The sequence below is a fragment of the Drosophila montana genome, unplaced genomic scaffold (assembly GCF_035044405.1).
Source record: "Drosophila montana isolate Dmon_TW-CO22-7 unplaced genomic scaffold, ASM3504440v1 contig_779_1, whole genome shotgun sequence".
In the NCBI taxonomy this organism is placed as follows: domain Eukaryota; kingdom Metazoa; phylum Arthropoda; class Insecta; order Diptera; family Drosophilidae; genus Drosophila; species Drosophila montana.
This window is the reverse complement of record NW_026999075.1, coordinates 828,877-856,798: the sequence shown is the minus strand read 5'-3', so window position 1 is coordinate 856,798 and position 27,922 is coordinate 828,877. Positions and strand designations below refer to the sequence as shown.

Sequence of the window (27,922 nt, the reverse complement as noted above, 5' to 3'; positions counted from 1 at the left end):
GAGATGAGTTAAAACAACAAGCATTGGCTGCTCTCAATTTGTATGTATGTATGTGCTTATATACAAATACAAATACATATACATATATAGCTAATATGTATGTGTGCATAATTGACCGATATTTAGTTTGTGTATATTTTATTCTAGTGATTAATTGACTACATTTACCAGAGATTACATTTTTCACTTCAATTTAATAATTTTGTATATTTATTTTTTTATAAAACATTTAGTAATAGACGGCAATAACAACGAGATTATGTATACGTTGACATATTGACAAGACATATCGACAAGAATTTTTGGTTTGTTTATATATATTGGCTGCTGTGCATAGCGCTGCTGATGGAGTAAATAATTTAGCAATACTTTTACATACACTTTTTTTGACATTCATTTCTAGTTATTCGGTTGTCCTACGAAAATCTCACAAAAATTGTTTTGGGCAGGAGACAATGGCGATATTATCCACGATTTGAAATTATTTCATAACAACTTTAATAATTAACTTGAGATGTTATTTAAAAGCTTAAAAGTAGATACGAGGGTGAGAAAAGTTTAACTGTTGCGTAATTTGAGTAATTTGCTCATCATGTTCCATGTTGTACTATATTAATGTGAAATTTATTATCTTCGATGATACCGAAGCTATTAACCTACTCCGAATTGTGACTTTGTTAACAATATGTATTTTTCGGTTCTTATCCTATTATAAGCTAAAAGCCATTGTTACTTTCTGACTACTTTTTTTGTTTTGTTGTTTAGTTTTTGTTTTTAAATACTCGCTACTTGCTACGCATATAAGGTCCTGCCTGACACTTTGAATTATGGCATTTAATGGACATTCGATAAATTGCGCTATTTACTTGAGTTCCCGGTTGTAGGAAGGTGACGGTGGCTGCGGCGATGGATATGTCAAATCAGGGCTGGGCAACGATTATTGTTGGTATTGCTAGATTGTTAGTAGTTTTTGGGTAGCCTGTGTGCTCATTTACATACTTTGGACCAGCCAAAATATTTCCTAGGTGACAGGGGATGAGTAGAGGGGGGAGGCGTATTATGACGACGTCTCTGAAATTTATTACACCTGCTTTGCTGCGTTCTGGCGTCTGGTTGCGGATGATGCATTTTTTCGCACCGCCGTCTCCGGTAAGAAGAGCACCACGAAGCCACCAAAGATGCTCCAGGCGGTTAGCAGTGACATCAACAGGTGGCCCTCGATTTTGTTCTGTGCAATGGAGTTGTAAAATATTATGAATCAATTCTGTGCTGTGTGAATTATCCAATTTTTATTTCGTACCAAAAGCGACAAGTAGGGCGTTAATATTAGCGCCAATCCGGCAGCCACATTGCAGGCGCCCACGCCCACATTGCGTATGGCTGTGGGATATAGTTCTGCAGTATAAACGGGCATGATAGTGTTGCCGGCGCTGATCGTAAACTTGCCCATCATCAGGAATGTGATCTTCAGCCAGAGCATATCCTCGCGACCCTCGGTGATCGCAGCACAGCAGCAAGCGACCCCGGCACAGAGCAAGGTGGCGCAGAAGAGCCACTTCTTGCCCACCTTGGTGATAATGTACATGGCCACCGCAATGGCAGGTATTTCGACTAGGCCAGCTAGCGCCTGCAAGAGAAGTCGAAAGACAGACAGATACATCACATGAGAAACACTTGCTCTCGGATGTCGGCGGGCCACACTAAATCAAAGCGGCATCAAAGGTGCGCCATGCCATGTCAAAATAAATTATGCAATAAATTTCCTCAAAAAAATAAAAGATAAATGCTTTGGCCATTGTTTTGCTGGGAGTGATGCGCATTTAGATGGACTTATGCAAAATTAGCTACTAAATTAATTTAAATAAATTCTAGTAAAATGTTTAGTTAACAAAAGTGCGAGTAGGATTGATTCAGTATTTGGGACGTTTTCTTTATAATAAGATGAATAACATCTTCAGAAATAAATACTAAGCTCCTGTAATTTATGCATCTTCGATTCATTTTAAAAGTTAATACTTAATTAACATAACGTTAAACTTAATTTCATTTTGCATCTAATAAATTCGTTTTTCTTTCAATTTCTAATGTTTTATAGAGTATACGAAATAATAATTAATTTATTCTTTCCACGAACAGCAAACAGCTAAAAAAATATAGTTTCAGTTAAAAAAAAAAAATCTTTTTTATGCAGCATTTGCCATTGGCTTTTAGCCAAATTCCGCACATGACTGTACAGCTGGTCAGGGGAGGGGCAGGGACATCAGCAGGAGAAGCCGCCTCAGCATTTATTTAGAGCCCTTGTAGGCAACATCATAATTCGATAGTAAACACATTTGCCTGTCCTTTTGACCGAGTGTCTGTCTTGGACAAGGCGCATAGAAAGAATGACAGATCCAATTAACGGGCAGTTCGCCACTGGGCGGGCACTTAGCACTTGTTAAATGTTAAATGTGTACGCAACGCACTTGTCACTCAAAGATTAAGACTTAATGCTTGATGGAAACAAGTTAAATTAAGTAAGTTACAGAGGAAATTTCCGGGATGGAGCAGATTTTCTAATGCGCTCAAATTAAGTGAAATTGGCGGCGCCTCGACGCCTAAATGTGCACTTAGTGCTAATGTAAATTGTCGACTTACCGAATTCAAGTAGACATTTCCACCGAACGAGCTCATATTTAAGATAATGCCGTAATATACCAGGTTCATGGTAAACCAAATGCACAGGAAACATATGGAGATGCGCCTCAAGTAGCTGGACCGAAACAGATACGTAAAGTCCTGCGAGCTGCTCTCCTGCGTGGGCGGCGTCAGCTGATAGTCCGGGGGCAGCTGTCGTCCATTGAAAACGGCCGCCGCCTCAATGATGCGTCTCACTTCCTCAACTCGACCCTTGACCAGCAGCCAGCGCGGAGATTCCGGCACCACAAACCTGCCAAAAAGAGAGCACGACATAGTTTCAGTCTTAGTCCCACAGTCATAAATAAGACACCTCCTCGTCTGGTCGGAGGCGTCTTATGTTTATAGTTGGGACTCCCACGCTCGGTCGGTTCTTTATTTGCCATTTATTGCTCAGCCGACTCAATGATCTATGCGCTACAGACACAGATGCATACAAAATATTTAGATATATGTATGTAAACACAGACGATATTTTATTGGCAGTTTACACTTTTCACGCGCCATGAGGAGCGTCTTTATTTTGTTTAACTTTACGAGAACCTTTTGATCCAGCTGAAATATTTTGAATTTAATTGACCTTACCAGAGAAAACAGAGGAAAATGCCCGGAACACCAATGCACAGCTGCAGACGTTGATAGTCTTGCGTCAAATAGGCCAGACCAGAGATAATCATATACGAGATTGGCAGTGGGAACAGATTGTACATGCCGGCTATGGTGCGCCACTTGCCATCCACATACTCGATGGCCAATATGAGGCCGGAGTAGGTGACCGAGACGGAGACGAGCCCCAATAGGGCACGCAACGTTAAATATAGCTCAAAGGAACTGCAGAAATACAGCCAAAGACCTGTCGGTGGGAGATATATAATATATAAATGGTTAAAGAATATCAATGAGAATCATCATGTATTCAACCTGATGTATATTATTGCTACTGCTAAATTTAAAATTATATTCTTTTCGAAAAGATATAAAATAATCACATTTATCAAACCAAGTATTATTCAATTATCTTTGAAACATTTAATGTTATTGATTTTCTATCTAATAAATAAAATGTTGAAAGAAATAACAAAAGAAATCTCTAACTATCCCAGGAAGCAAACCGGGCTTAAGCCAATCGGGTTTTAGCCCGAAAGTATAATATTGTTCTAGACACAAGCCATATCCAGAGGGAACCTTAACACAAACGAAGCTATATATATTTTTTTTAATTATTTGATTTACAAACAAAAACTTTTGCTTATATTATATTGTTTTAAATTAAATGTTATTTAAATGCCCAAACAAATATTTGTTTGCTTTGAAATTATATAAATTTCAAAAATGGTATAATGCATATTAAAGTCCGTCGATTGAAAATAATTGGCAACAGGTAAGTGCATAAAATTAAAAAAATCAAAGTGTCGGTCTCAGAAATTTCTCGACTAGCCACAAAAGGGCACACAACACGTTGCGAGGCTGTACGTGTCTAGTTTGCCCCGTGCGCATCCCTTAATAGTAATGTCCTTTTGTATGCAAGTTCCAATTACATTGAACGTGATTTAATCAACAAGGACAACAAGGCAGGCAAATGCAGCAGCAGCTGCGGCAGTAGCCACATCCACTGATGCATTGCCAACTCAACGATGACCCCGCCCACCAATGCCAAGTTCAAAGTCAACAGGGGACACTGGCGGCATTTGTCAATGCCACTTCCGTGTATATGTGCATGGAGAGCTGGCAGTAAAGGTCACTGCAGCATCATAATTATGTGGCGACGCTGATGATGATGATGACTGGGGATGGGGATAAGGATGCACTGTTAATGGCTGGCGCCCAGCGCAGCCCACTCACCGAATATGGTCTGCAGAATGGCCGATATGAAGAGCATTGTTTTGCGGCCAAACTTGTCAGAGAGATAGCCGGAAATGATGCCACCTGTTGCGACGCCTAATAGAAAGAACATCTCGGCCACGTTCTTTAAATGCTCCTTGTCGCACACCAGATCCCACTGCGATGTCCAAGTGTTGCCGACATTGTCGTTCGTCGCGTACTCCCAGTTGTTGCAGGCAATCAGCTTCCCGTCGTCGGCAGTTGCTGCCGCAGCTGCTGCCGCCTGTTGCTGCAAGCCGCGATAAGAGCATTAGTTACCCATGGTTGGGTTTGGATTTAAATAAAATTTCATGCATGGCCACCCCACGCTCCTTACCTCCATCTGTTCGGGTAACGTGTCGTTGCTCAGCTGGCTCCAATCGATGCCGGCAAGCACATGACAATTGTCTTGAGAGCCGCTCAGATTACGCCAAACATCGACGGGCAATTGCTGGAGATTTGATGGCCGCTGACACCAGAACTCCTTGTTGGCCGCCTGGTACACGGATGAGGATATGTGAAAGGTGTTTGGCACCTGGAACAGCGACAGCAGCACCGTCATGACTAACTGCCATTTGCCATAGTGACCCATCAAGTCGCCAATCACATCGGTCTCATCCTCATCGTCAGCTGGCCCGGCACCGGGCTCTGCCGCCGCCATCGGTGACTGTGTGGGCGTGGTTATGGGGGACGGTTTGCCGGCTGTGTCGTGCATGGCGCACAAAGGAACTGCAAGGTTGCAAAAAAAAAATTGTTATCAGTCGCAATTGACATGACCTCTCCTTCAACGGTATTGCAAGAAACACTTAAGCTAGCTTACAAATTTAATGCTTTCCATAGGTAAAATAATTATTTAGCTACTAGGAAAATCTCTAGGTGGAAACGTAGTGTTTCAGATACATACATTTTAAATAAACTTTGGAGAGTAGTCATCTCTAGTTACTTTAAGTTTGAATAAATAAAATGAAATAAAACAAGTGAAGTTCTTTATTTATACCCAGAACCCACTGTAAGTGGTTAAAGGGGATGTATAGGATTTTTTAATTAATTTACTTAGGACTGCTGTTCAAAAAGTTATTATTATCTTAGCTCATCAAGTCTATAATAGCTAAAGAAATTTCTTATCTTTTTTCTTTAGATACGTGATCTCTCAATATCATACGTATTCATAATTTCATCGTTTTACTTCAGAGCCTGACAAGGTGCACGCATATGGCCATTATACTCAATGGTAAAGGGCATTCAAATTAATTTTATGGCGCGTGTCAGGCGCACACAAAGGCGCAATTAGTTAAGTGGCCAGTTTCCAGTGGCCCAGTGGTGGTCATAAACCAAGTAAGCCTCTCAGAAACAGGCAAGCGGGCAGGCCAAAGTCAAAGCCAAAGCCAAATGCAGCCAAGTTAAGCAGCGAAGGCGACTCTATTTCATTTATTACGCGAATCCGCAACCGTTTCCCTCCAGTTTCCAAAGCTCACAACCTGCGTTCGATGGAATTCAATCACATCGTGGGCGATTAACCACATCTGGCCAAAGTCCGATCCAAGTTACCAGCAAAAGTTGTGTGCACCCAAATACAAAGTAAAAGAACAAGAATAATAGCTAAGATTTAATGTAATTGCGTTGGGTGGAGGCGGAGGCCTGACTGGTCGTCGTCATGTTTGTGTCCTTTTCTCAGTTGGCTAGTTCAACAATTTGTATACCCTTACATAGGGTATTATAATTTTGTCTTGAAATGTATAACGCATAGAAGGAGACATCTCCGACCCCATAAAGTGTATATATCAGTATCAACATCCGAGTCGATATATCCATGTCCGTCTGTTCGTCTGTCTGTTTTTATGCGAACTAGTCTCTCTGTTTAAAAGCTATCTTCATGCAACTTTGCAGAAGTCCCTCTTTCTGATGCACTTTCTGGATCGGACCACAATATCATATAGCTGCCATAAGAACAATCGGTCGAAAAGTAGGTTCTTGTATGAAAAACTTTTTTGTTTATTTTTTTATTATGATATATAATTTTACTATGCGTCTCATATATATGCAAAATCCTATCAACATCGGAACACTATATCATATAGCTGACATAGGAACGATTGTGTCGAATATTAAGTTTTTGTATAGAAAACTTTTCTCGTTCTCAAGACATTTTGAAAATAACTCGGCGTTTAAAAGTTATAATACGTTCCCCACATTTATGCAAAATCTTATTGACATCGGACCACTATATCATATAGCTGCTATAGGAACGATCGGTCGAAAATGAGATTCATGTATGAAAAACCATTTGTTTTTCAAAATATCTTAACCATACTCAGCATTAACTATTTTCACTGTGCTTTTTAGATACGGGCAAAGCGTTTTTAGATACGGGCAAAGCGTTATAAGCATTATTAAATGGTTGGGTACAAAGGATATTAAATATTCGGCGTGCCGAAGATAGCGCTTTATTCGTTTTTGTTTTTTTTTTTGCTAGCAGCCTTTCTTTCATGCGGTCGGCGTCGCCTTTGTAGCGCATTGGTTTTGTTCGGGATTTGCCAGCTCAGCCAGTGACTGACTACTTCCATACAGCCATAGGTAACAATATCAATGCCAACAAGTAAGTAATACCCTCCCTCCTACAAGCCAAGGCGATACAAAGAAATAAAGTTTGACTTAAATCTCATTGAGCTGCTTTTTTCTTGGCTACATTAAGCGGTTAATCCTTTGGCAACTTTGTTCTTGTGCCTTATAATTAAACACTTTAGCACACGTCAAATGAAATCAATTTGGCATTTCGTCAATATCATTAAGTATTTATGTGGGCGGTTGTGGGCGTTATGATTGGAACGCAAAGTAACCAAATGCTCGCACATACAAGCCGTAATATTTGAAGTATGCAATATAAGGATATGTCAATTAAAATAACTAGAACAGCAGCTTTTTCTCAATATATTTATATTTTTCATTGTACTATTGCTGATACCAGATAATGATGGGCTATAAGAATCGTCAAACTCTTTGACAGTTTTTAAGCCGTTCGACAAAAGGTAAACAACATTAATTTATTTATGTTGCCTGCTTGTTAAAGATTAATTTAGTTGCAGAACTATGAAGAGCTGATGCTCTCTTCTGAAATAATTATGTGAATATTATGGCATAATTCATGCGTAAGTGCACATTACTTTTCCTGCTGCATTCAACTCGGCTTAAATTAGCATTTTGCGTATTTGCTCAGCACAGCTTGTGTGGGTGTTTGTCTCTGTTGCTGGTATTCCATGTGTGGCCAGTTGCCGCTTGGCCGCAGTAAAATTCACGCCACACGCTGCAGGCCGCCCGCCGCATGCCACATGCCGCACGTGATAAGCAGTTAAGCGCAAATTTTCACGCACTTGTAAACACAATAAGCGAAGCGTACCCGCGAAAAGCCGCAAGCCAGGGCTGACTGGAGCGGATGGGCCAGAAGGACGATTGTCGGGCAACTGGGGATGCCAGCAAGGCGCTGGCAGGATAATTAATTATCAATTTCATAGTCGCCATGCGATGCAGCTGCAACATATGCGCGGCATCAACGTATCAACACACACGCACACACACCTTCACATAATAGTTGTCTGTACCTGCTGTGCACTGCCTTTTCGGTCAGGGAAGTCGCATGGGGATGCAACACAACAACAACAAGTAGTAAATGTTTGTTTGTTGGCATTGCCGTTGACATCGCAGTTAGCGCCCACGGGCAGCCAGTCCCTGAAGGTCGTCGCACGCAGCGGCCTGGCTGGTGTGTAGGCTACATGGATGTTGTGGGTTGTTAGGGGTGTTCGAGGGCGGAGGGTAGAGGGCAACACTTTGTGTGTCGGCGACTCAATCTCAATGCTATAAACTACGTCGTTGCCATTACAATTTTACCTTCAACTCATTCGCGCCAGGCGGGCACACATGGCGTATGCGCAATCGTATGGCACGCTGAAAATAACACTAATTGCATTTTGCAGCTGTTGTCCAACTAAACGGAACTGACCAAGCAGCCCAATAGATCAACTAACCCAGTCCCACTTGTAGGGCAGCCCCCATTGGCATCACTACAATGCACGTTCTTATGAAAAATAACATCTACTTAAAACATTCTAGTTTGAAGTGGGGGACATTGTCTTCGATTTTGGTCATGTATATACAACTTTTTTTTGCTAGCTATGCAGGTATAAAGTGAATCATCTTAGAATAGATGCAGGTATATAGTGAATCATCTTAGAATAGAAAGAATCTGCTTCAAGCTGACAGCCAGACATTGAGTGAAACGTTTGGCTAGGAAATACTACAAACAATGCGTTACCCATTTCGCGCCAAAATTATTACATCTTTTGTATGTGTACTCTAGTCGCGCCTGCCCGTTTAAAAGGTTCCTGTATTAATAACCGTAAAATACATTAGCTATTACTTAACAGCCCTCAAACTATAAAATTACACTTTAATTTTCCATTTAATGGATACACTAAATGTAAAAATTGGTTGACCAAGCGCACCTGGCTCCCACGTATGCTAGAAAAAAACTAAAAGTTATAATAAACTTGTTCTGCAATTAAGATGCCAAAATATAAGTCAAAATTAAATAGAGAGAAATAGATCAATGGTCTTGGTTAAATTAATAGAGAAATCTCCTTTAGACTTTTACATTCATTTGCAATCCCACAATATACCCCAATTACTCATATTCAAGCCGTACAGAGTATAAAAATAAAATATTTCTATACATTTTATAAGCACAATGGCTGGTGCAACAGGCAGCATTCACTTAGTTGATTATATTACCCTCTTGCTCAAGCTGTTTAATATGCAACTCAAGACAAAATGTTGTTTTCTTATTGCCAATTATCGACCTATTTCTATATATATTGAACTTATATCTAAAGTGCAGGTCGTAAGTATTTGAAACATTCAATACACTCCTCGCAAAAATATGCAGTGCTGGCGCTCTGACGCAGTTTGCATTAATCGGTCGATCTAGTTTTTGCTGCCAATTTGTTACTTGATTGCCCCCAAAGAGCTTGTTTACAAACTGGGCATACATTTTCGTATACGAGCAGCTAGATATCCCACACATCGCACTTTGATTAGCAAACACTATGCAAATGTAGTTGCAACGGTCCATGCCCAATAGCTAATTACAATCACATAGTAAAATTAATCTATGCATATTGCGATCATAAAAATACATGCTAATGCATAAATATGCATCCATTCAACAGTCGTCGCCTCAAAGTCAAGTTCACTTGGTCGGGAGCGATATGATATCCGATACGGATGTGTTTGGGCGCGATCTTTTGACACGCTTCAACAGCCAGCGCCAACGCCTGCACCAGCGGCAGCTGCCTTTGCTCATCGCTCATCGCTCGCTCAATTGAAAAAGATATACACGCTGCTCAAATAATGATTTGTTTCAATTGAAAAGTCAATGTCAGCACTGAAAGCCCAGGTCCAAGCCGGCACCAACATCATCGTCTAGGTTTATTCATATGTATGATTAATTAAAAGTTGAAATAGCGCCCGGTTCAAATTAACTGGCCGCTGAGAAAGTCCCACAATAGGCAATTTCTTTGCTTAAATTTACATAGTTCAATTATGAGCTATATTTGTGCAAAGGAAATTCATTTCAATACATCATCTGCATAAGATTTGCGCAATTGCCTATTTATATATAAATATGGGGTTTCTCTCGATAACAAAATTCTTAACCAGTCTTAATGATAATTATTACATTGTCAGTACAGTTGTGTTAACTGTTAATGGCGCTTAAAACGATGAATATATTTGAATAATAAAGATTTTGGAGTCAATAAAAACTATTATGCATTATATTAATATAACATAGGATTTTGGCTATAATTAGCTATCAACTATTTGTACGAATATTTTAGAAGCAAAATTAGCTAAGTCAGCTCAAAAGCATTTTTAATAAATTAATTTTTTTAAATTATGAAAAAGTTTATTGTTTTACTTAAACAGGAAACAAGTGACATTATATTGACAGTACCGAAAAAAACAACATCTTTCAAATGGTAGAGAGCGTTGTTAAACGTCTGTTTCATATAATATTTAATTTTATAATATTGCTAACATATTACGAATGTTAATTGGTAACTTTTTTTTAAATACTTACAAGAATATAAATTTTTAGTGGAATAGAAAATAAGGAAACGCTTGACATTTTTATGGGTATATTTTTTTAGTTTGGATTATTTAACCACCATACCCCTAAATAAAGTCACACCCACAGCATTCCTCAGAATTTGGGGAAATCGCCAAAAAGTCCAAGGGTGTTGACCTCGGCCTATCGTGCGGATTTACCTAAAATTTCAACGATTTAACACAAGCCTAAATTTTCATAATAAACCGCATCAGGCTTTTCCTCGAATAACTAATTAGCTGCAATTAAGTATTTGCATTGCTGCAACCAAAAGTGACAAAAACGAGTGTACATTTTATAAAAAAAAAATAAAATAGAAATTATAAGCGCCACAATCAGCGAGAAATGTGCTAAATAATTTTATACAAAAGAAATCGTTTAGCTCTGGGGATACACGCCGACAATTGCAGAGGTGGTGGTTGAAAGCAGGGGGAGTGGGAGGTGGGGGGAGGGCGCGACTGACTGAGAGACTGAGAGATAGACAAGCTGTCGCTGTAATTAGCAGTCATGCATATAAAAGTGCATTCACTTTCATTCTATGACTATGAGATGTTGATGATAATGATGCTGACGATGATGATAATAATAATGATGATAATGTTAATGATGATAATGATGTTAAGAGGAGGACGCTCAATGACGTTGGCAGGCAATTTGCACATTTATAGGATTTGTTTATAATGCATTCTGCGGTTGCCGCTGCCTTTGCGGCTGCCTCAACCCCCACAGTCGGCAATGCACTCGCAGTCGATTTGTAGAAAGCTGCCAAGTGGGTAATAGTAATCGTAATCTAGACACAGCATCGCATATACGCCTATATAGTTAGTAGTTTAGTTAGCTCTTCGGCGTCGACAGCTTCCGCTGTTCGCTGTTCCACAGAGCGTCTAAGATGCCGGCATTTAGCCGGACGACAGCCTATCTCTGAAACTGGCAGTGGTCGATCTGGCATCTGGGCTGTCTGTCTGCGTGGCGTAGCTCATCAGTTGTCAGTCTAATTACAATAACGTCCACAAGTGTTGCGATGTGACAGTTCGGATAAGAAAACAATTTTATGACTAACATTCCAAACTGATTCGAAATGTTTGTTCAGCTAGAGCGTTGCACGGCTACGGACCGGTAGTCACAACCGTAAATTATTTTTCAATTTTTCCATAATTTACGTTATTTGCCAAATGCCCTATAAACATTATAAACGATTAACTTTTTAACTAACCGCGTGTACGTGCTGCATTGGTATTTTCACGCCTTGCAATTAAAGATATTGATTTTGGCATTTCAACGCATAAATATGCAGAGCAGAAAGAGAAATAAAATGAATCAAACTGAGCTGGAAGAAAAAACAAACATGCCCACCAGATTCTAGCAATAGTACATAATTTCAGCTAGCTATAAATTGCTAAAGATTTATGGCAAACTATTGCGACTAATCGTTCAGTAAATCAGGCCGTAAATGAGGCTATTTGTACAGCGCAAAATATAAACTACAAGTAATTTGGCGTTTAAATGAATCAGTATCGAAAAATACCACAGAGATTTTTCGCTAGGAAATCGAACATCAAATTTACATTCAACGCGATTTAGTTTTATTGCTTTAAACAATTCTAATCAAAAGCTATAGTTGCATGTAAATAAAATTGACTTCAAAGTTAGAGAAACACGCTCCGATTTTGGGTAATAAAATGTTGGCTTTCATCTTAAACTCATTTGAGAATTTAATTCATTTGAATAATCAGTTGTGGATCCACTATTGTTCAAACATTAAATAACGCCTTAAAATCTTCCCTTTTGAGGGTTAGTTGATAAATTAAAACTTTAATTTATAAGTAAAAAGGTGCTATCAAGAGATCCAGAAAGTATAAATATATTTGATAAAAATACTTATTGTTTATATCCAAGTAAATTTAGAGACAGATTTAAGAATTTATTTGAATTATAAATTATAGTAGAGGAAAATTAATATTGTGTAAACGTGTATTCAAGTAAACTTTAACTAAGCTTTGAGGTTGACTGACTTAAGAATTTATTCGAATTATAAATTATAGGTAGAGGAAAATTAATATTGTGTAAACATGTATTCAAGTAAATTTTAACATAGCTTTGAGGTTGAAAAGATTCGATACAGAAATGTACATAGAAAGAAAATAAATACCCATTTAAATCAAGCAAAGTAGCTAAGTAAAAATTATTTGCAATAGCTATTCGTCCATTCCATTCGAATATTGTGCAGGATTCCGCCCAAGCCGAGCGATCTTTTTAATAACCCACATACACCGCTGTGTACAGTATTTTATAGGTCGTCCAACTACCAAATTACTTGTGCTAAATTTGCAACTTTGTTATCCTACTGTGGCTGCTTTTATGGGGTAAAAATTTCTTGGAAGGACTCATTTCCATTGATAGCCACAAATTGAAATCAGCTTAACAATTTCGTCAACAGCTCTCATAAAATTAGTACGAAACGTTAACAATGCCAAATGATTGAAAATAAGAAGCAGAAGGCACCCACACACACGCACTCAAAAATCAAATGAAAGCAAATCAATTGTGAGGCATTTACAAAGATTTACATATTCGCAGAAATAATGAGGTGGGCGTGTGCAACCTTTTGGCAGTAAACTGCTAAATGTGTTGATATATTATGCAAATGTTTCCTTTGTGTGTATCTTCCACCTGCTCGAAGCTTGTATATCGTTTATTTTGCACAAATTTAATTTAGCACAATAGCAACAAACCGGGGAAAAAGAAGCTATCCGAGAGTACATTGCAATATTGGCAGATCCGTTATGTCCGCAGCTCGCACTAGTTGGCTGCCATTGTCGTGCCACATTGAAGGGTCCTTACAGACTTTTTGCCTGTTTGCCTGGCTGCTTGCCTGTCGGTCGCTTCATGATTTTCGTATTTGTTGTAAACAAACCAACAGATACGCCCGTGCCCGTGCCTGGCTAGAATTTATACATCTTTATTTTCTTTTTTCTGTGGCTGGACTAGCAAAATGTAGGTCATCTGTACCATGGGCATCCAGGGGTATCCACAAATCTCCTTATTTTCGCTTTGCGCATTTTTTTTTTTTCAATATATGTATGAGCGTCCATTGTTGTGAACATGAATTTGCAAATTTATTTCCATTTCTATTTATCTTAGTGTGTGTATGTTTCTCTTGTTGTTAATGCTTCCATATAGCCAGCTGCCCTTGCAGCTGTTGTCTTCTTAATCGAATAGCAAATCGTTTGGCAATTTCAAATTTAGCCAGCTAAGCAGCGATAATCCGACAACATACAAATACAGACATACCCATGCCCCATCATGCTACATGCCCCGTGACTCTTGCCACATTGTGAGTTCCTTTTGATTACAATTTCAATTTCAAAGTGCGCACTGATTTGCTACTTTTATGCGCTTCCAATCAGTCGTCATCGAGGCACAGCTTCCGCCATTAGCATAACCCAACATGACTGGAGGCGGCGGCAACCGGCGCCAGGTGATTGCCAGAAATGTTTTTTGTCCCTGTTTGATTCATTTTCCCAGCCTTTTTTTTTTGTTCATTTCATTTTTGCATGCATTGTTAAGATTCCGATTCCAATTCCAATTGGCTGCATGCATAAAAGGTGGCATTCGGCATTTTTCAGTTGCCTTTGCCCTTTGCGGCGGACTTGTAAGCCTTTAATATTTGCTGACTAACAGACGACATGTTAGTTACTGTACATTTGCCTTAATCCTTTTGTTTTAGAAGTGGACATTATCTATAGTTTTTTTTGATTGATTTCTGTACCCTACATTGACCCTGGAAGGAATGCAACTAATAAGAAATATTGCAATATAATTCTTTGAAATCTAAATTTTACAGATCATAATTGTAGAATGTTTTATAAATTATAACTGATTTATGGTCAATTATGATGCTTCTAATCAACTTTTTAATAAATAAAACTTTAATATTTTAGTTCAAAATTGATACACATATTGCTACATGTCATTAGGCCAAATTTTAAAACGCAGATCAAAGAAGATAATAGACTAGATAAAAAGCTATCTGTCCAAAAATGTTTTGACGTCTATTATGTTAGGCATATAAATTTTATAAAGATCACTTGACAATTACAAGCATGTTCACAGCATACAAAGATAATATCGTACATTTTATTATTCTTTTGAGAACAAAATAGTCATTAAGAATAGCAAAAATTACTCCAATTATCGTGCCGAAAAAGCCATATTTGTGGAATACTGCTATTTTTCGCCTAACAACCTTATCAGAGTAATTAACCAAAAATAAATTATTTTGATATTTATGATCGTAAGCAACGAATGTCTATTTGTGCCCATTGTTATAATTAGGTTAAGATTATAAAGACTAAACTTGAAGGCATCTATTCTACTCTAGCGAATAAACAATATAGTTGCAAGGGACGTATAACAACACATTTATGGACGAGTATAGAGTTAAGAGACTCGCCAGCGCAAGTACCCATAACATTTCTATTTTTTATTTTCATATGTCTTTTCAAAATGTACATTGGTATATATACATACATAAATATATGTGAATATCTGTGGATACAAAGTTCAGGCAGCTGTTCTGCAATCTGTCAAGCTAAAGTCATTGTTGTTGCTTGTTATCCTTATTGTTGTTCATGTTGTTATTGTTATTGTCGCTATTTACTCTAAAACACACACACTCACACACATAAAATAGAAAAACAGACGGACAGACAAACAGGCAAATAAATAAACAAAGCAAAGCAAACACCGCTGAGGGCACATCCGCGGGTCATGCAAGCAGCAGGAGCAGCTCTAAGGATGGGGGCAGAGCACAGACACCAATGCCATGTGTTGATGTTGCCGTTGTCAACATGGCGAGGTTGCCAGTTCCCGTAAAGAGCTTACCTTATGGATACAATACGAGTTTTTGATGCTCCTAGACGTGGGACAATCCTGAAGCGCGTTTTGCTGCACAATTGGCACCGCAAGGATGCTGCTTCTGTTGCCTGCCCGATTTCCTTAGCCCGCTTCCTGTTGCTGTTGTTTTGATGCCTTGGCGCGGAAGTCAGTTGTTTTTAAAAGTTTTAAAAGCGCACCAAACGGAAATTGACACATAAAACCAACGCTCCTCGTGTGTTTATTGTTATTATTGTTGTATAATCGGCCTCTGGCGACTTAATAGTTTATGACATTACGCATACGAAGCGTTGTGCGAGACAATATTGTTTCTTGTGACTCTTTTTTTTAAATTGCGTGTTGCAGCCGCAATGCACTTGATTTGTAAATGCAGCTGTAATTTATAATTGCGGTTTAGTCAATGAATATTTAGGAGCGGGCGCGGGAGAATGAATTTCACATTTGTTACTCATACGCCGCGTGGTGTGACGGAACGAAATATTTGCGCGCGCTTCGCTTAAACGACAGCAAATTGCAATTTGGAAAACAAATGCGAGCGTTGCAATTTGCAATAATAAAAATCACAAAAACAACAACAATAACAAGAAATTTAAAAAAAAAAAACAATTAGTTTTTGCCTGTAATAAAATTAATGAGCGAACAACAAATAAAATATATTTACTGATGGCTCTTGACCAAGAAAGAAAATGATGAAATAAATGTCTGGTGATATTTTTACTGTCGCTGTTGTTGTGTGTGGGCTGTTCACACCGTCTAATATGCTCTATTTAACAGAAAGTCTCGTCATAGTTGTCCAAATATTGGCGGGGTGCCTTCATTATTTTGCTTATTATAAACAACAAAAACTATAAGCATAAGCATTTATATATTGGCACATATTTGTACATACATATATATGTATAATTGTATATGCATAACAATGTTGTTGCCGCTCGCATTTGTTGTTGTCTTTGCTGCTGTTGTTTAATTTATTTATTTAATTTTATACTATGCGCACTCACGCACCCACAAATCGTTTTGTCTTTGGCTGCTCACACGAAAAACTCTTCCTGCTGTTGCTTCTTACAATTCTCTACGGCGATGGTGACAATGATGGCGACAATGTCGTCTCTGTCCGCTGCTGTCGTTCTTGTCGTTGTCGTTGTTGTTGCTGCTGTTGCTGCTGCTGATGCTGCTGCGGCACAAGTTCATACAACCACAACGAATGACCGAGAGCAACTGAGCTCTCGTGCGAATTGCGAAGAACATTTATAACTTTTGCTCCTGTACGCAACGACAGCGTACTGTGGTTTATTGCCCACTTCTGCCAGTTAAAATCAAAAATTCATTTTTATTCAACCACGCTCTTTTCTATATTCCAATATTTTAATCATATGCATTTATTATTTGTATTTTCTTATATTTAAATACCTAAAACTCGTTCAAATCTGCCAGACTGGACATATTCTTCTCCACAACCAATTTAAAATTAGTTCAATAAAAAACTGAATGTAACTAGCTATATGTATTAAATACTTGGGTTAACACTTGTTTTATCGACCAATAATAAATAAAATAAAATAAGAAACTATAAAATAATAAGAACTCTTATTATATGTATTTTAATTGTCTTTAAGAATATTAAGAATAAATCCTAGATGATTCACAATTGTGACAGAGGAAAAATTACTCTGCCCCACTGTGCAACGCCAGCAGCGCTGATGCTAACGTTAATGCTGTCGATAGCGAAAGCGCCAATTGCTGTGGGGGCTGCCGTTGGGCTGCCGATGCTGCGCTAAGACCATTCTTTGGCAGTCGACGTCGACGTCGACGTCCTATCAGCTGCTGCTGTTACTGCACCAGCTGCGGGCGCTCTCTTCGCTCGCGTTCTCTTCGGCTGCGCTCTCTTAGCTCGCCACGCTTGGCGCGAAAAACTGTTGCTGTTGTTACTTAATCGCCGGCATTGTTTTACTCAGCGTTCTCTATACACTACCGTTAAGTAACAGCGCGAAGGCTATAGCATGCTACTTAAAGTGAGAATTATCTTTAGTTAATGAGAGATATGCAAAATTGTATTTTCTAATATTCGGGAACTAAAGGACGAGGATATGGGTTAAAATCACCAGACTAATATATAAATGTTTTATTGTCTTAGCCAAAGGCCATTATAGCCACTTCTATGTAGACTATGCAAACATTTAGGTTCATAATAATATTAATAAAATTAATAATAATATGAACGCACATTCCCAACTTATTATTCAGCAAAAGCTTTAATGATCTTCTACAGAAAGGGTATCCTATCTTCAACATGAAACGCTGGCATTTCCGCACTTACTCTTATTTTGAATATAATGCATAAATGCTTTTGAGTAATGCCCGTATCAAAGTCACTTTTAGTAGCTGCAGCTTGCTGCCCGCCCAGCAGATCTGGGCATTGATCAAGCAGTAGTCGCAGACGTATAGTTATAGTTTATAATAGTCACGGCTATGGCTATAATTATAGTAACAGTCTATTTGCCATTAGCCGGCACGTGGCCAGCACCGATCGCTGAGCGACGACTGTCAGTGACAATTTGCTTGATAGATCACAAAAAAATGCTGACAATTTGTTGACATTTTTGTATTGTTATTTGTTTGGGGGTTTTTGTTTTTTTTTTCGGGTGGGTGATGCTGATGAGTATGATGATTGTTTAATGAGTTTTTGCGCTGGGTGTTCGTTTTATTATTATTATGTCGAAACTATTGCCAAAGGCGGAAACACAGAAATATAAATACATAAATGTGATTAAACACATTGAATTTAATTCTATTAAGCTGAGTAATTGGCTCTATTTGTGTGCCCGAATTAGAGTGACGAATAATATTTTTAATTTAAGTATTATAATTTTTGTAGTTCACAATTCCATGTCTAGGGTTTTAAATAAACAGTTAAATTGTTATACATATTGATACTGGATATAAGTTATTTGGACTTAATTATATTTATTAAGTATAGCTATATTTAAAAGTGCAACAATAGTGTAAATGTAGGCTTTATTTCTCAGTGTACCCAAAGTACTCTTTAGATAGGCAACATTCTTGCTATTTAACAATAAAAACTTTGTAGTTGCAACTTTAAAGCTTATAAATATTTACCTAAATAAAAACAGTCACAACTTTGTAAGAAGCGCTTTTATTATTCATGAAACCAAAGAACAAATGGGCAACTTTGTTCAGCTGCTTAATTGTCGCTAATTGAGTAAAACATCACCAAATGTGAAGAGTCAGTAGTGATAATGAGGTGAAAACCGGTTTAAAAGGTTGCCAAATGTTTATCGTATCTATAAAGCAGATCAACAAAGGAAACCACATACTAATTAATAATCCATATAGAAACAGTAAATTCTTGTAATTACACAATAAATTCGACTCTATAACGCTATTTGGTTCCCCTCGAATCAAAATACCTATTGATACGCTTATCTCTAAGCAAATATTAATCATACTCCATCCTGTTATGCGCACAGAAGCACGGAACAATGCACGGAAATGCTTCCGAAGTGGAAAGCTTATCAAAAAAATCCAAATAATGTTCAGTGTGGGGCGTATGAGTTATATACACATGTGTTTTTAATTTGAAATTATTACTCACCCCAAATTTAAAGTTCACAAAACAAAATCGCGCAAATATTCGGTTAATTATTTATAATTATTTGAAAACTTGAAGTAGAGCTCGTTTATAAAATTTCTCGCATGATATAAAAAAAAATAGCATGCGATAAAATTGGTCTCACACTTATCGCTTTTGGCGCACATTTATAAGCGTATAGAATATACGTAGTTTGATATTTTTGTTGCAAAGCAAAAAGAATTTGCATTTTGTTTATTTCTAATATGCTGGCACTTAAATAATTAATATGTTGTTTTTGTTTATTTATCAATGAAAACGAAGGCGCAGCGGGAGACATTGATTAAGATTCTGCACAGAGCCGTTTCCATATCTATATACATACGTATATATGTATGTGCATATTCTAATTAGATTTCTTGGCGCTACACGATTTTCATAAATTAAAGGCAAATATTTCGTATTCGCATTTGATTAGAACAAAGCGAACCGTTTGGCTAGCTGCGGAGCACAGTTAAGCTTCATAAGCGGGCTCGACTTGCAGTGTGCAAATGTCACTGATTTATGGCCAAGACCAGCAGCAGTATGTGTGTGTGTGCGAGTGTGTGTGTGTTTGGGTGTGTGCCAGTTTGTTTTGTTTGACCAACTTAACTGGTTTAATAGCCCGGTGCCTAGTAATGGCGAGTGTGTGTGGTACTTACTTTTTGCCTGGTCCTTCGACGACAGCAACGGCAGCTCCAGCTCCAGTTCCAGTTCCAGTTCCATGTCAGCTGGGATGTCATGGGTTAAGCCAGCAGCACTTTGACGTTTTGGCATTGTTTATTCGTTTTGTTCTTTCTTTTTGTATTGAAATCAACATGCATGGACATTAACTAATTATTATTATGCGCAAAATGGCAATTTGAGCTTTGATTTCAGTTTTTACGACTTGGCGCCCCCCGTCTTATCAGCAGCTGGTACGCTTATCACCGGCAACACTTGACCATGCGACTTGCTTAGTACTACTACTACTACTACTACTACTGGTGGCTACTAGTTAGTTGCTCTAATAATGCCCTATATACGCGACACTCGGTATCGGTAGCACTCTGTTAATAGTGGTTGGCAGCTAGTTAGGATTGCGCGCTGGCCCCACATATATCACGTTTCAATTATTAATACTGCATATTCCAAATTGGGCAAACGTGTTGGCATTTGTTCCGTTTTGGGATTTGCTTTATTAGCTTTTGCGAATGCGAATCGATTGGGGCGTTGCTTGTATATATTTTATAGTTTATATATATATTTTTTTTTTTTGTTGCTACGGTTTCAATTATTTTAGCTTTTAATTTGTTGCCGCGTTTTAGTTTTTTTCGCACAACGTGCGAACTGTGCAACGGACAGCGGCCAACTGACTTACTAAACGCTGCTCTGGCCAGCCTTAAAGTCGCTTCACTTCCATTCAGCTCCCTCCGCCTCGGCTCACTTCTGTTCCGTCCCGTCTCTGGCCATTGAGCCGCACTGTGTCTGCGACTAAAACTACGACAACAACTGAATTGGGTAGCCCCAAAAAAAAACCAAAATATATAATGATAAATTCGCAGTGTTGCTGCCGGTTTTTGTCGTGTTTGTTTTGGTCTGATATTATAATTGCGAGTGGGCAACGGCAAGAGGTTTGGCATTGGCTTTGCGAATCGGATGGGATCGGATGGGTTGGAATGGGTACTGTTGTGGGATTGGCGCGTTAAAATGTATTTACTCATTCATTGAATGTATTTTAAGCAATTCTCATTTGTTTACCAGAATAAAATAAAAACAAAGCACACTGTAAAACACGGGTATAAATTTAATTGACAGCTGAATAACATCGTCAGACGCCGAGTTGAACTGAAATAACCCCGAGGTTATTGTTTACCCAATATAATTATGATGGCAAAATATACTTGCACATGTTTAATAAGTAGTTGCTAAGTACCTGTCTAAATAGCTGATGATGTGTCTTAGACACCATGAAAAAATTGCGAACGGAAGGTGAGCAATATTGAAGCTGTTGAAGTCAATCTATGACCGCAACGACTCAGTTAATTATTTCAAGCTAAATGTTCGTTAAGTCTTCTTAAATCGAGACAAGTTGCTAAAAGTATATGCTTTGGATAGACAAGTCATATTATATTATTTAAAACAGAATAAACATTTTCCTTGATTAAACTCATTTATATTCATTTGGCAATATTCACTTATTATTATTCATTACACTATCTTATTCAGTTCACACAAATGTATATATTAATCCAATAAAATAATTTAGCAAATTTTATTATAATAAATACAATATTGATTTAATTATTTATTTTAATTCATTTCAATTATTTTGAATATTTTTCTCTCAAAGTGTTGCTTCAGTTTAAACAAATATTAAAATATATATATCTTATAGTAAAAGCATATAAGAAATTCATTTGCTCTTAAAGTAAACAATTTTATGCATACTTACGGTATGGGTTTTCCGATATTTAAAAAACTTTTCTGATATCATATTATATGGGTTATTAAACGTGATCGAGTGTTCCCCTGTTTTTGCAATTATTTCCTTTATATTGAGGGATTGTACAAACTATATGTATATATATTTATTTGTTTATTTACTTTGTCTTCACTTTTTATTAAAATCCACTAGATTAGATATCGGTGAATCAAGTGAAATCAAATAAGCTCTGAAAGTTTGCCCCAAAAATGTAACCCCAAAAGCCCAACTAAGATGGGACTCAAACCAAAAAGCACGGAAAAAGCTTTCAAAATATCCTCAGTGGAATTTACCTCGCACCGGAGGCGCTGAATCTGTTTACATTTCCCAGGATATTGCTCAACCGTAACCACATAATAGGGCAGAGATTTAGCACGCATTAAACAACATCAAAATAAACAAACAATTTCGCAGACAATTGGTTCAAGCAGTTCAAGCAGCCACAACGAATTGTGGTGTGAGGGCTGTGGGTTAGTTGTTAGGGGTGGGGTGAGATTATCCTGCGGAAAAGTGGTCGCTGTTTGCCGGTCGTGCGTCAGCGTGGAAATTCACAGACAAATTTACTCTGGCCATTTCTGGTGTGGATGCAAAACGCTAATCGATATGTTCCAGACGCAAGTCCTCGATCCAGACAGCCCAAAGCCAAGTTACCAGCTAGGGGTGGTGTGGAGTGTGTGTGAAAGAGTGTGTTTGATGGGCGCTGCTCCAGTTGACTGCACTACGAAAACGTCTTGACACCACCAATCTGTTTTTCTGTCCTTTTGTTGTTGCTGTTGTTTGTACGTTGACGTGCGTCAACCCTTGAAGTACATTTTTGGAATATGACTAGCAGTGATTGGACTGAATATTACCAGTTATGTATTAACCTTGGGAATGTGTCTTCTGTGGGCTTAGCGTCTACTTTTCAGAGAACAGGGCAAAGAAACTTATAAAGCTATGTTTGTATTATTAAGACTATAGTACACTCTTAAAGGTAAAGATAATATAAAAGAACTCCTTCCTTTAGAATAAACTTTTATTAAAGAAAAAATAAAATATTCTTTAAAGATGGTTGAACTTCATGTGTAAATTTTATATAGCAAAGAGATAACCCATGTCCAAGTCTGTGAGCTTCCCAAGTTTTTAACATATACTTTTATTTCACGAGAATTGTTTTTGTCATCTATAAATCTCTAAGAAATAGAGTGCTGCATAAGTGGTTAATACCTGTAAGTCTTACTTGAAGACATGAGAATCGCAGAATAGGGAAATAATTACGTTTTTATCTTATTTAATGTGCAGCGGGAAATAAACTTTGTTTGCCTTTTTATATAAAAACATACATATAAACGTACATACATACACACCTAAAAATATAAACTGTTAAACTAATCAAAACGTGAAAACCAATAAGCCTTACATGACATTTTGAGAATCGCATAATCATAGCTAGAAATAAACTTTTTGTAAGTCAAGTAGATGAATTTGATTAGTTACTTCAATTAAACATTTAAATATTATACAATAATATAAATAAAGCTTTCGTTGTGGCCGTGAGCATATTTTTATTACCCTATTCTTCTATCTAACTCTACGTAGTCAAATTGAGATCCGTTTAAATCCTTTTCTAAATAATCATATGCATATGCCCACTTATTTTGTTTGACAGGCCAAGAAGCGACAAGTACGATAATATGCAAATCAAATGAGAGTGAATTACTTATTTCCGTTCTTTCCCACAGTCGGTCAAGTCCAAGTGGAAGCGTGCATTGGCGATTATCGCCTAGCTCGGGCGCATTCGTTTGAAATGCGATAATTTAATTGTGGTCCAATGACATATCCGCCGCACAGCTACAACAATAACAACAACAACAACAACAACAATAACAACAACAACAGCAAGAAGAGCAAGTATAGTAAGGTACCAGTCATTGCTGGGCGATATTCAGTCGAGGGGTTGTTGCAGCGATTGCCGAAGTTAAATTAACAATCGTGTTTACATTGGTTTGTAACAAGATTTCACTTAAGGATGTCAGCTTTGGGCTTGCACCGGTTCGCAGGACACGAGGCGCCGGGGCACTTACCCTGCATCAAAACTGATTACTGTCATCAGCTTTGTGCGCCGCGGAGTGTGCGCCGGCGTGCGTGTGCCAACCAATTTGACTGGTAATGAAAAGGTTTGCGCATCCGCGTCCGCCCTAGCATATTGTTTCGGCATTGTTCGACTTTGCCGGCGATGGTTTTTCGCGCCTCGGGGTTAGCGCACGCGACCTGGTCGCCTGCCTGGGCGGGGCGGGGCGAGCAGCTCTGACGTAGCTAATTTGTGCGTAAACCAAAACATCAAATAAACATAATTCAATTTCAACAATTGCCCCGTCTGTCTGCTGTTGACAAATCTGCGGTTTCAAGTGCTGCCCTTTGAGATACAGATACATAGATGTATCCCCAGGAATGACACTATATGTTATATGTACATATAGATAGCGCGGCATTTGTTAAATGAACTGTAAACTGTAACGGACTGCTATGCGATGTGATCTGGTTGTTGCAGTTTCGCGCTCAATTTGACGTCTCGTGGGAATCTGACCGTTCCGAGTAACCCTCTAGCTCGAGGCCAAAATGTCAACAGGTTGGATCACGATCAGCTTTCGAAAGCGATGCGCCACCATGTTGGTCTCACATTACCAACAGCCAACACGAGAACCTTAACGCACACATGCCACCTAGCTGCCGTCTACCGGGATAGAGTGCAGAGAGAGAGAGAGAGAGAGAGAGGCGGCCCCCTGATTTTGAGCGTTCACATACAAAGCTTGCCAGGACAAACATGGCTGCCGCCTGCTGGGCGAAATATATTGGCAAAATGTCAAAAACAGGTGAAGTACAAAAGGGAAATTGTGGGAAGTCAGTTATGGGAACTGTAATATGCGCTACTTAAAAAACGTTTCAAAGGTAATTATAAAATACATATATAAATTTCTTGACATTATCTTCACACATTTTATGTAAGTAACACATTCTAATACAATTTCAAAAGAACACAACGGCGCATATGGCAACAGATATCTTATAGGCTGTTTAATAAACATATATTGGATACAAGATACGAATCCTTGGAATATCTAACTCCTTTTCGTTTCTAAAGTTTATTACCTCTTACCACAGATTAATTAAAAAACAAATTAAGTAAACAAGTCAAAAAAAACAACATAAATCGTATGAGATTTTAGTTTGTATGCTTTGCTTTCAGAAATACCATATAAACACTTTAAAACCGAGCCGAAATTTAGATTAATATTAGTTTATGATAATAAAATCACTTAAGCATTTTTTTTAACAACTTTTATAATTCACGAATATGATATAAGCATAAATACTATAATGAATATATTTGTAAAAAGCAAATCCTATTTAAGATATTATTTTTTAAAATTATTAACAACTATTACAATTTTTCACAAATAAGGTCACTTGAACAAATATGCCTTAATATTTTCTCACAGCCTCCGCTGGCAGCAGGTTTGCGCGAAATCACCCTGTAGTACTAAACAAGCTCCGCCCTCCAGAATCCAGGCGAATAGTTGCAAGGATACTTAGGGGTTGATGAGACTGTGTTATTTCCAATTGGACCGGCGATGCTATAAAAGACGCAGAATTCCCAGGAGATGTTCTCATTATACATTCAAACTTATTGGACATCACAAGCGTAGCAATTGGAATATTTTAAAATATAAAGTTATAAAAATTGTGCGGAAAAACAAAAAAATGTCGCGCCATCAATTACCAGATTCTTCCTCATCGCCCCCCATAAGGTGAGAAGTAGTGAAAATATCGGAAATCTTGGGAAATCTCTGCAAAAATAGAAAACACACTCCATAAACTCTATTGTTAATTAAAGGCAATTTTGAGTTATAAAAAATTTTACAAATCCTCAAGCTTCCAAAAATTATTTCCGACGGCAATTGAATGCCAACTAAAAGTCATGAACTTCTCCAACAGCCATATAGCCTACCATAACTTTGACGATGATCTAATTACTGAGCTGCCCTCCTGCATCTATGCGGGTCAACATCAGAGTGGTGTCGGTGGTGCCGGTGCATCTGGTGGCATCACGGCTGGCGGGTCCGGTTTGCGTCTCAGTTCCAATAACTTACGGCACATTCAACAGCATTATTTACAGCAGGGCAATGGTAAGTCAGCAAATAATTTCAATAAATTCGAATTTTCGAATTTTAAATACCCCTAGACATTTAATTGAAGTGCCATTAGGTAATCCGATCAAGTGGATATAAGCTAATATAAACTTTGACCGACTGTTCCAATGGGATCTATAAAACTGATAATAAAAAACTGCTCCATTTTACTTTGATCTCAGAAAATATGCTGGACTCATCCACTAATACCAATACGCTGATAGCGCTAAATTCCAACAACACCACGCCCTTGATGTGCAATAGTCCAACTGCTAGCAGCAGCGGCGGCGGCGGCGGCGGCGGTGGAGGTGGTTCAGGTCCTAGCTCGGGACCGGGACCCTCGAGTGCTAGTTATGGTGCAGCGGCCGCATCCAGTTACAAAATCCAACGGCAACAGGCAAATGTGCGGGAAAGGAAACGCATCCAGAGGTCCGCACCAACTGGGTACACTAAATGGTCTTTTCCATTGCACACTTAGCTATGCCCTGCACTTTCTCGAACTGTCCACTAATGAGCACTTCTTTTCTCTCTCTCTCCCTCTCTCTCTCTTCCTATCTTGCGCTCTGCAGTAGTATCAATTCGGCCTTTGATGAGCTGCGCGTCCACGTGCCCACATTTCCATACGAGAAGCGTCTGAGTAAGATTGATACCCTTCGCCTGGCCATTGCCTACATATCGCTGCTGCGCGAGGTGCTGCAAACAGACTACGATCCTCTCACCTATGTGGAGAAGTGTCTGCGTGGTGAGATTAAAGCAGATCGCGCCAATTGGAATACAAGCGATTTGACGGCACGTCTCTCCTGGATCAATTGGGAGAATCTGGGCGTGCATCCTGGACGTCGCACTCTACTCACATCCCTGGCATTGTCCTCGGAACCAATGTGCGGCGCACACTGTGGCATGCCATAAGCCTATTCGAGATCAACTCAGTTGCGCTTGGTTAGGGGAAAGAAATTCTTTGTTTTTGAGTGCCAGCAAGGGATATTTTAAAAATATTCAAACTGGCTTAGTAGACTATGAAATTATGAAAGTAATTTCTAGCTTCAAAATAATTAAAAACATATTTTGTGAAGTTTAACAAGTAAGAAGCTCTAGTCGAGAGCTCCCGACTAGGAGATACCCTGAACCCTCTTCTACCAACACCAAATGCAGATCGCGCTACGCGCTCATTTGTTTTAGCAGTGTTAAAAATAAATGTAATAAAAAAATTAGTTCCTTCGATAGGACCCGACCTCGTAACAGACCACCCTACTTGCCACAGCCCCTACTCAATCGCCATACCACCAATTGACTCTTAGCGAGAAATTCTTGCGCTTTGCGCTAGCTGCCGCTGAGACGTGGGCTGCCAATATATATATATATATAACTACACGTTTTCTTTTATAGCATCTGTGTTTCGTAACCTATCTTGATGAAATTTTCAAAAGTAGATATGCTATAAAATATTTGTATATTCTTAAAAAGACAATTGCATTAAAATTGTGGCTTAAATTGATGTGCAATACAAATTGGTTTATTCACTAGATTTATAGCGGTGGTATTGGGAGGTGGCGATAGCTATAAAATGAAAGATACTTGTTATATACATATTTCTAGAAGCTACATGTCAAGTTTGGTGACGCTATCTCTTAGAACTTACGAGATTTGCTCAAAAAACAGGATTTCGATATCGATTTGTATTGATTACTTGTAAACGGGGCATGCTATCGACTATCGGAAACAAACTCGTACTGCGCGGGCAGTAGGAGGACCTATAAAAGGACCCCAAATTTTTCTAGCTCCTATAGGTTCTGAGATCCTTGCGTTCATATATACGGACGGACGGACAGCCCGAAGGACATGGCTAGAACGACCTAGCTATTGATGGTGATCAAGAATATATAAACTTTATGGGTTCAGAGAAACTTCCTTCTGCCTGTTACATACACTGGCACAAATACATTTAACCCCTTTTACCCATAAAAAAAAAAACGTTATATAATTTTCTCAACGTTCAATCGGAACGGAAAATCCAGTAAGTCCCAACTCCAAATATTGGTCTCCAAAAAGTATGCTATGGTATATAACAATTG

General features: G+C 38.4%; 2 protein-coding genes across 10 annotated transcripts; one reads left to right on the top strand and one right to left on the bottom strand.

The window, feature by feature from the left end:
• Positions 1-209: 209 nt before the first annotated feature.
• On the bottom strand, positions 210-20,440 carry LOC135439790 (organic cation transporter protein). 8 transcript variants are annotated; one of them, XM_064698590.1, is made up of 8 exons: positions 16,595-16,794; positions 15,578-15,962; positions 4,874-5,265; positions 4,519-4,786; positions 3,262-3,529; positions 2,638-2,929; positions 1,301-1,627; positions 210-1,228 (listed from the first exon to the last, which is right to left on the bottom strand). In XM_064698590.1, the coding sequence occupies exons 3-8, from the start codon at positions 5,249-5,251 to the stop codon at positions 1,082-1,084; spliced, it is 1,680 nt and encodes a 559-aa protein (XP_064554660.1). In that variant the 5' UTR covers positions 5,252-5,265; positions 15,578-15,962; positions 16,595-16,794; the 3' UTR covers positions 210-1,081. The 8 variants fall into 8 exon arrangements, with proteins under 8 accessions (XP_064554660.1, XP_064554661.1, XP_064554659.1 ...); XM_064698591.1 differs by having other exon boundaries at positions 16,625-16,794; XM_064698589.1 differs by having other exon boundaries at positions 16,656-16,794.
• Positions 20,441-25,134: 4,694 nt separating this feature from the next.
• Positions 25,135-27,185, top strand: Fer2 (48 related 2). Of its 2 annotated transcripts, none has more exons than XM_064698603.1 (4): positions 25,135-25,469; positions 25,657-25,847; positions 26,033-26,294; positions 26,420-27,185. In XM_064698603.1, exons 1-4 carry the CDS (start codon positions 25,261-25,263, stop codon positions 26,757-26,759), a joined length of 1,002 nt encoding a protein of 333 aa, XP_064554673.1. In that variant the 5' UTR covers positions 25,135-25,260; the 3' UTR covers positions 26,760-27,185. The 2 variants fall into 2 exon arrangements, with proteins under 2 accessions (XP_064554673.1, XP_064554674.1); XM_064698604.1 differs by having other exon boundaries at positions 26,033-26,279; positions 26,420-27,183.
• Positions 27,186-27,922: the final 737 nt, after the last annotated feature.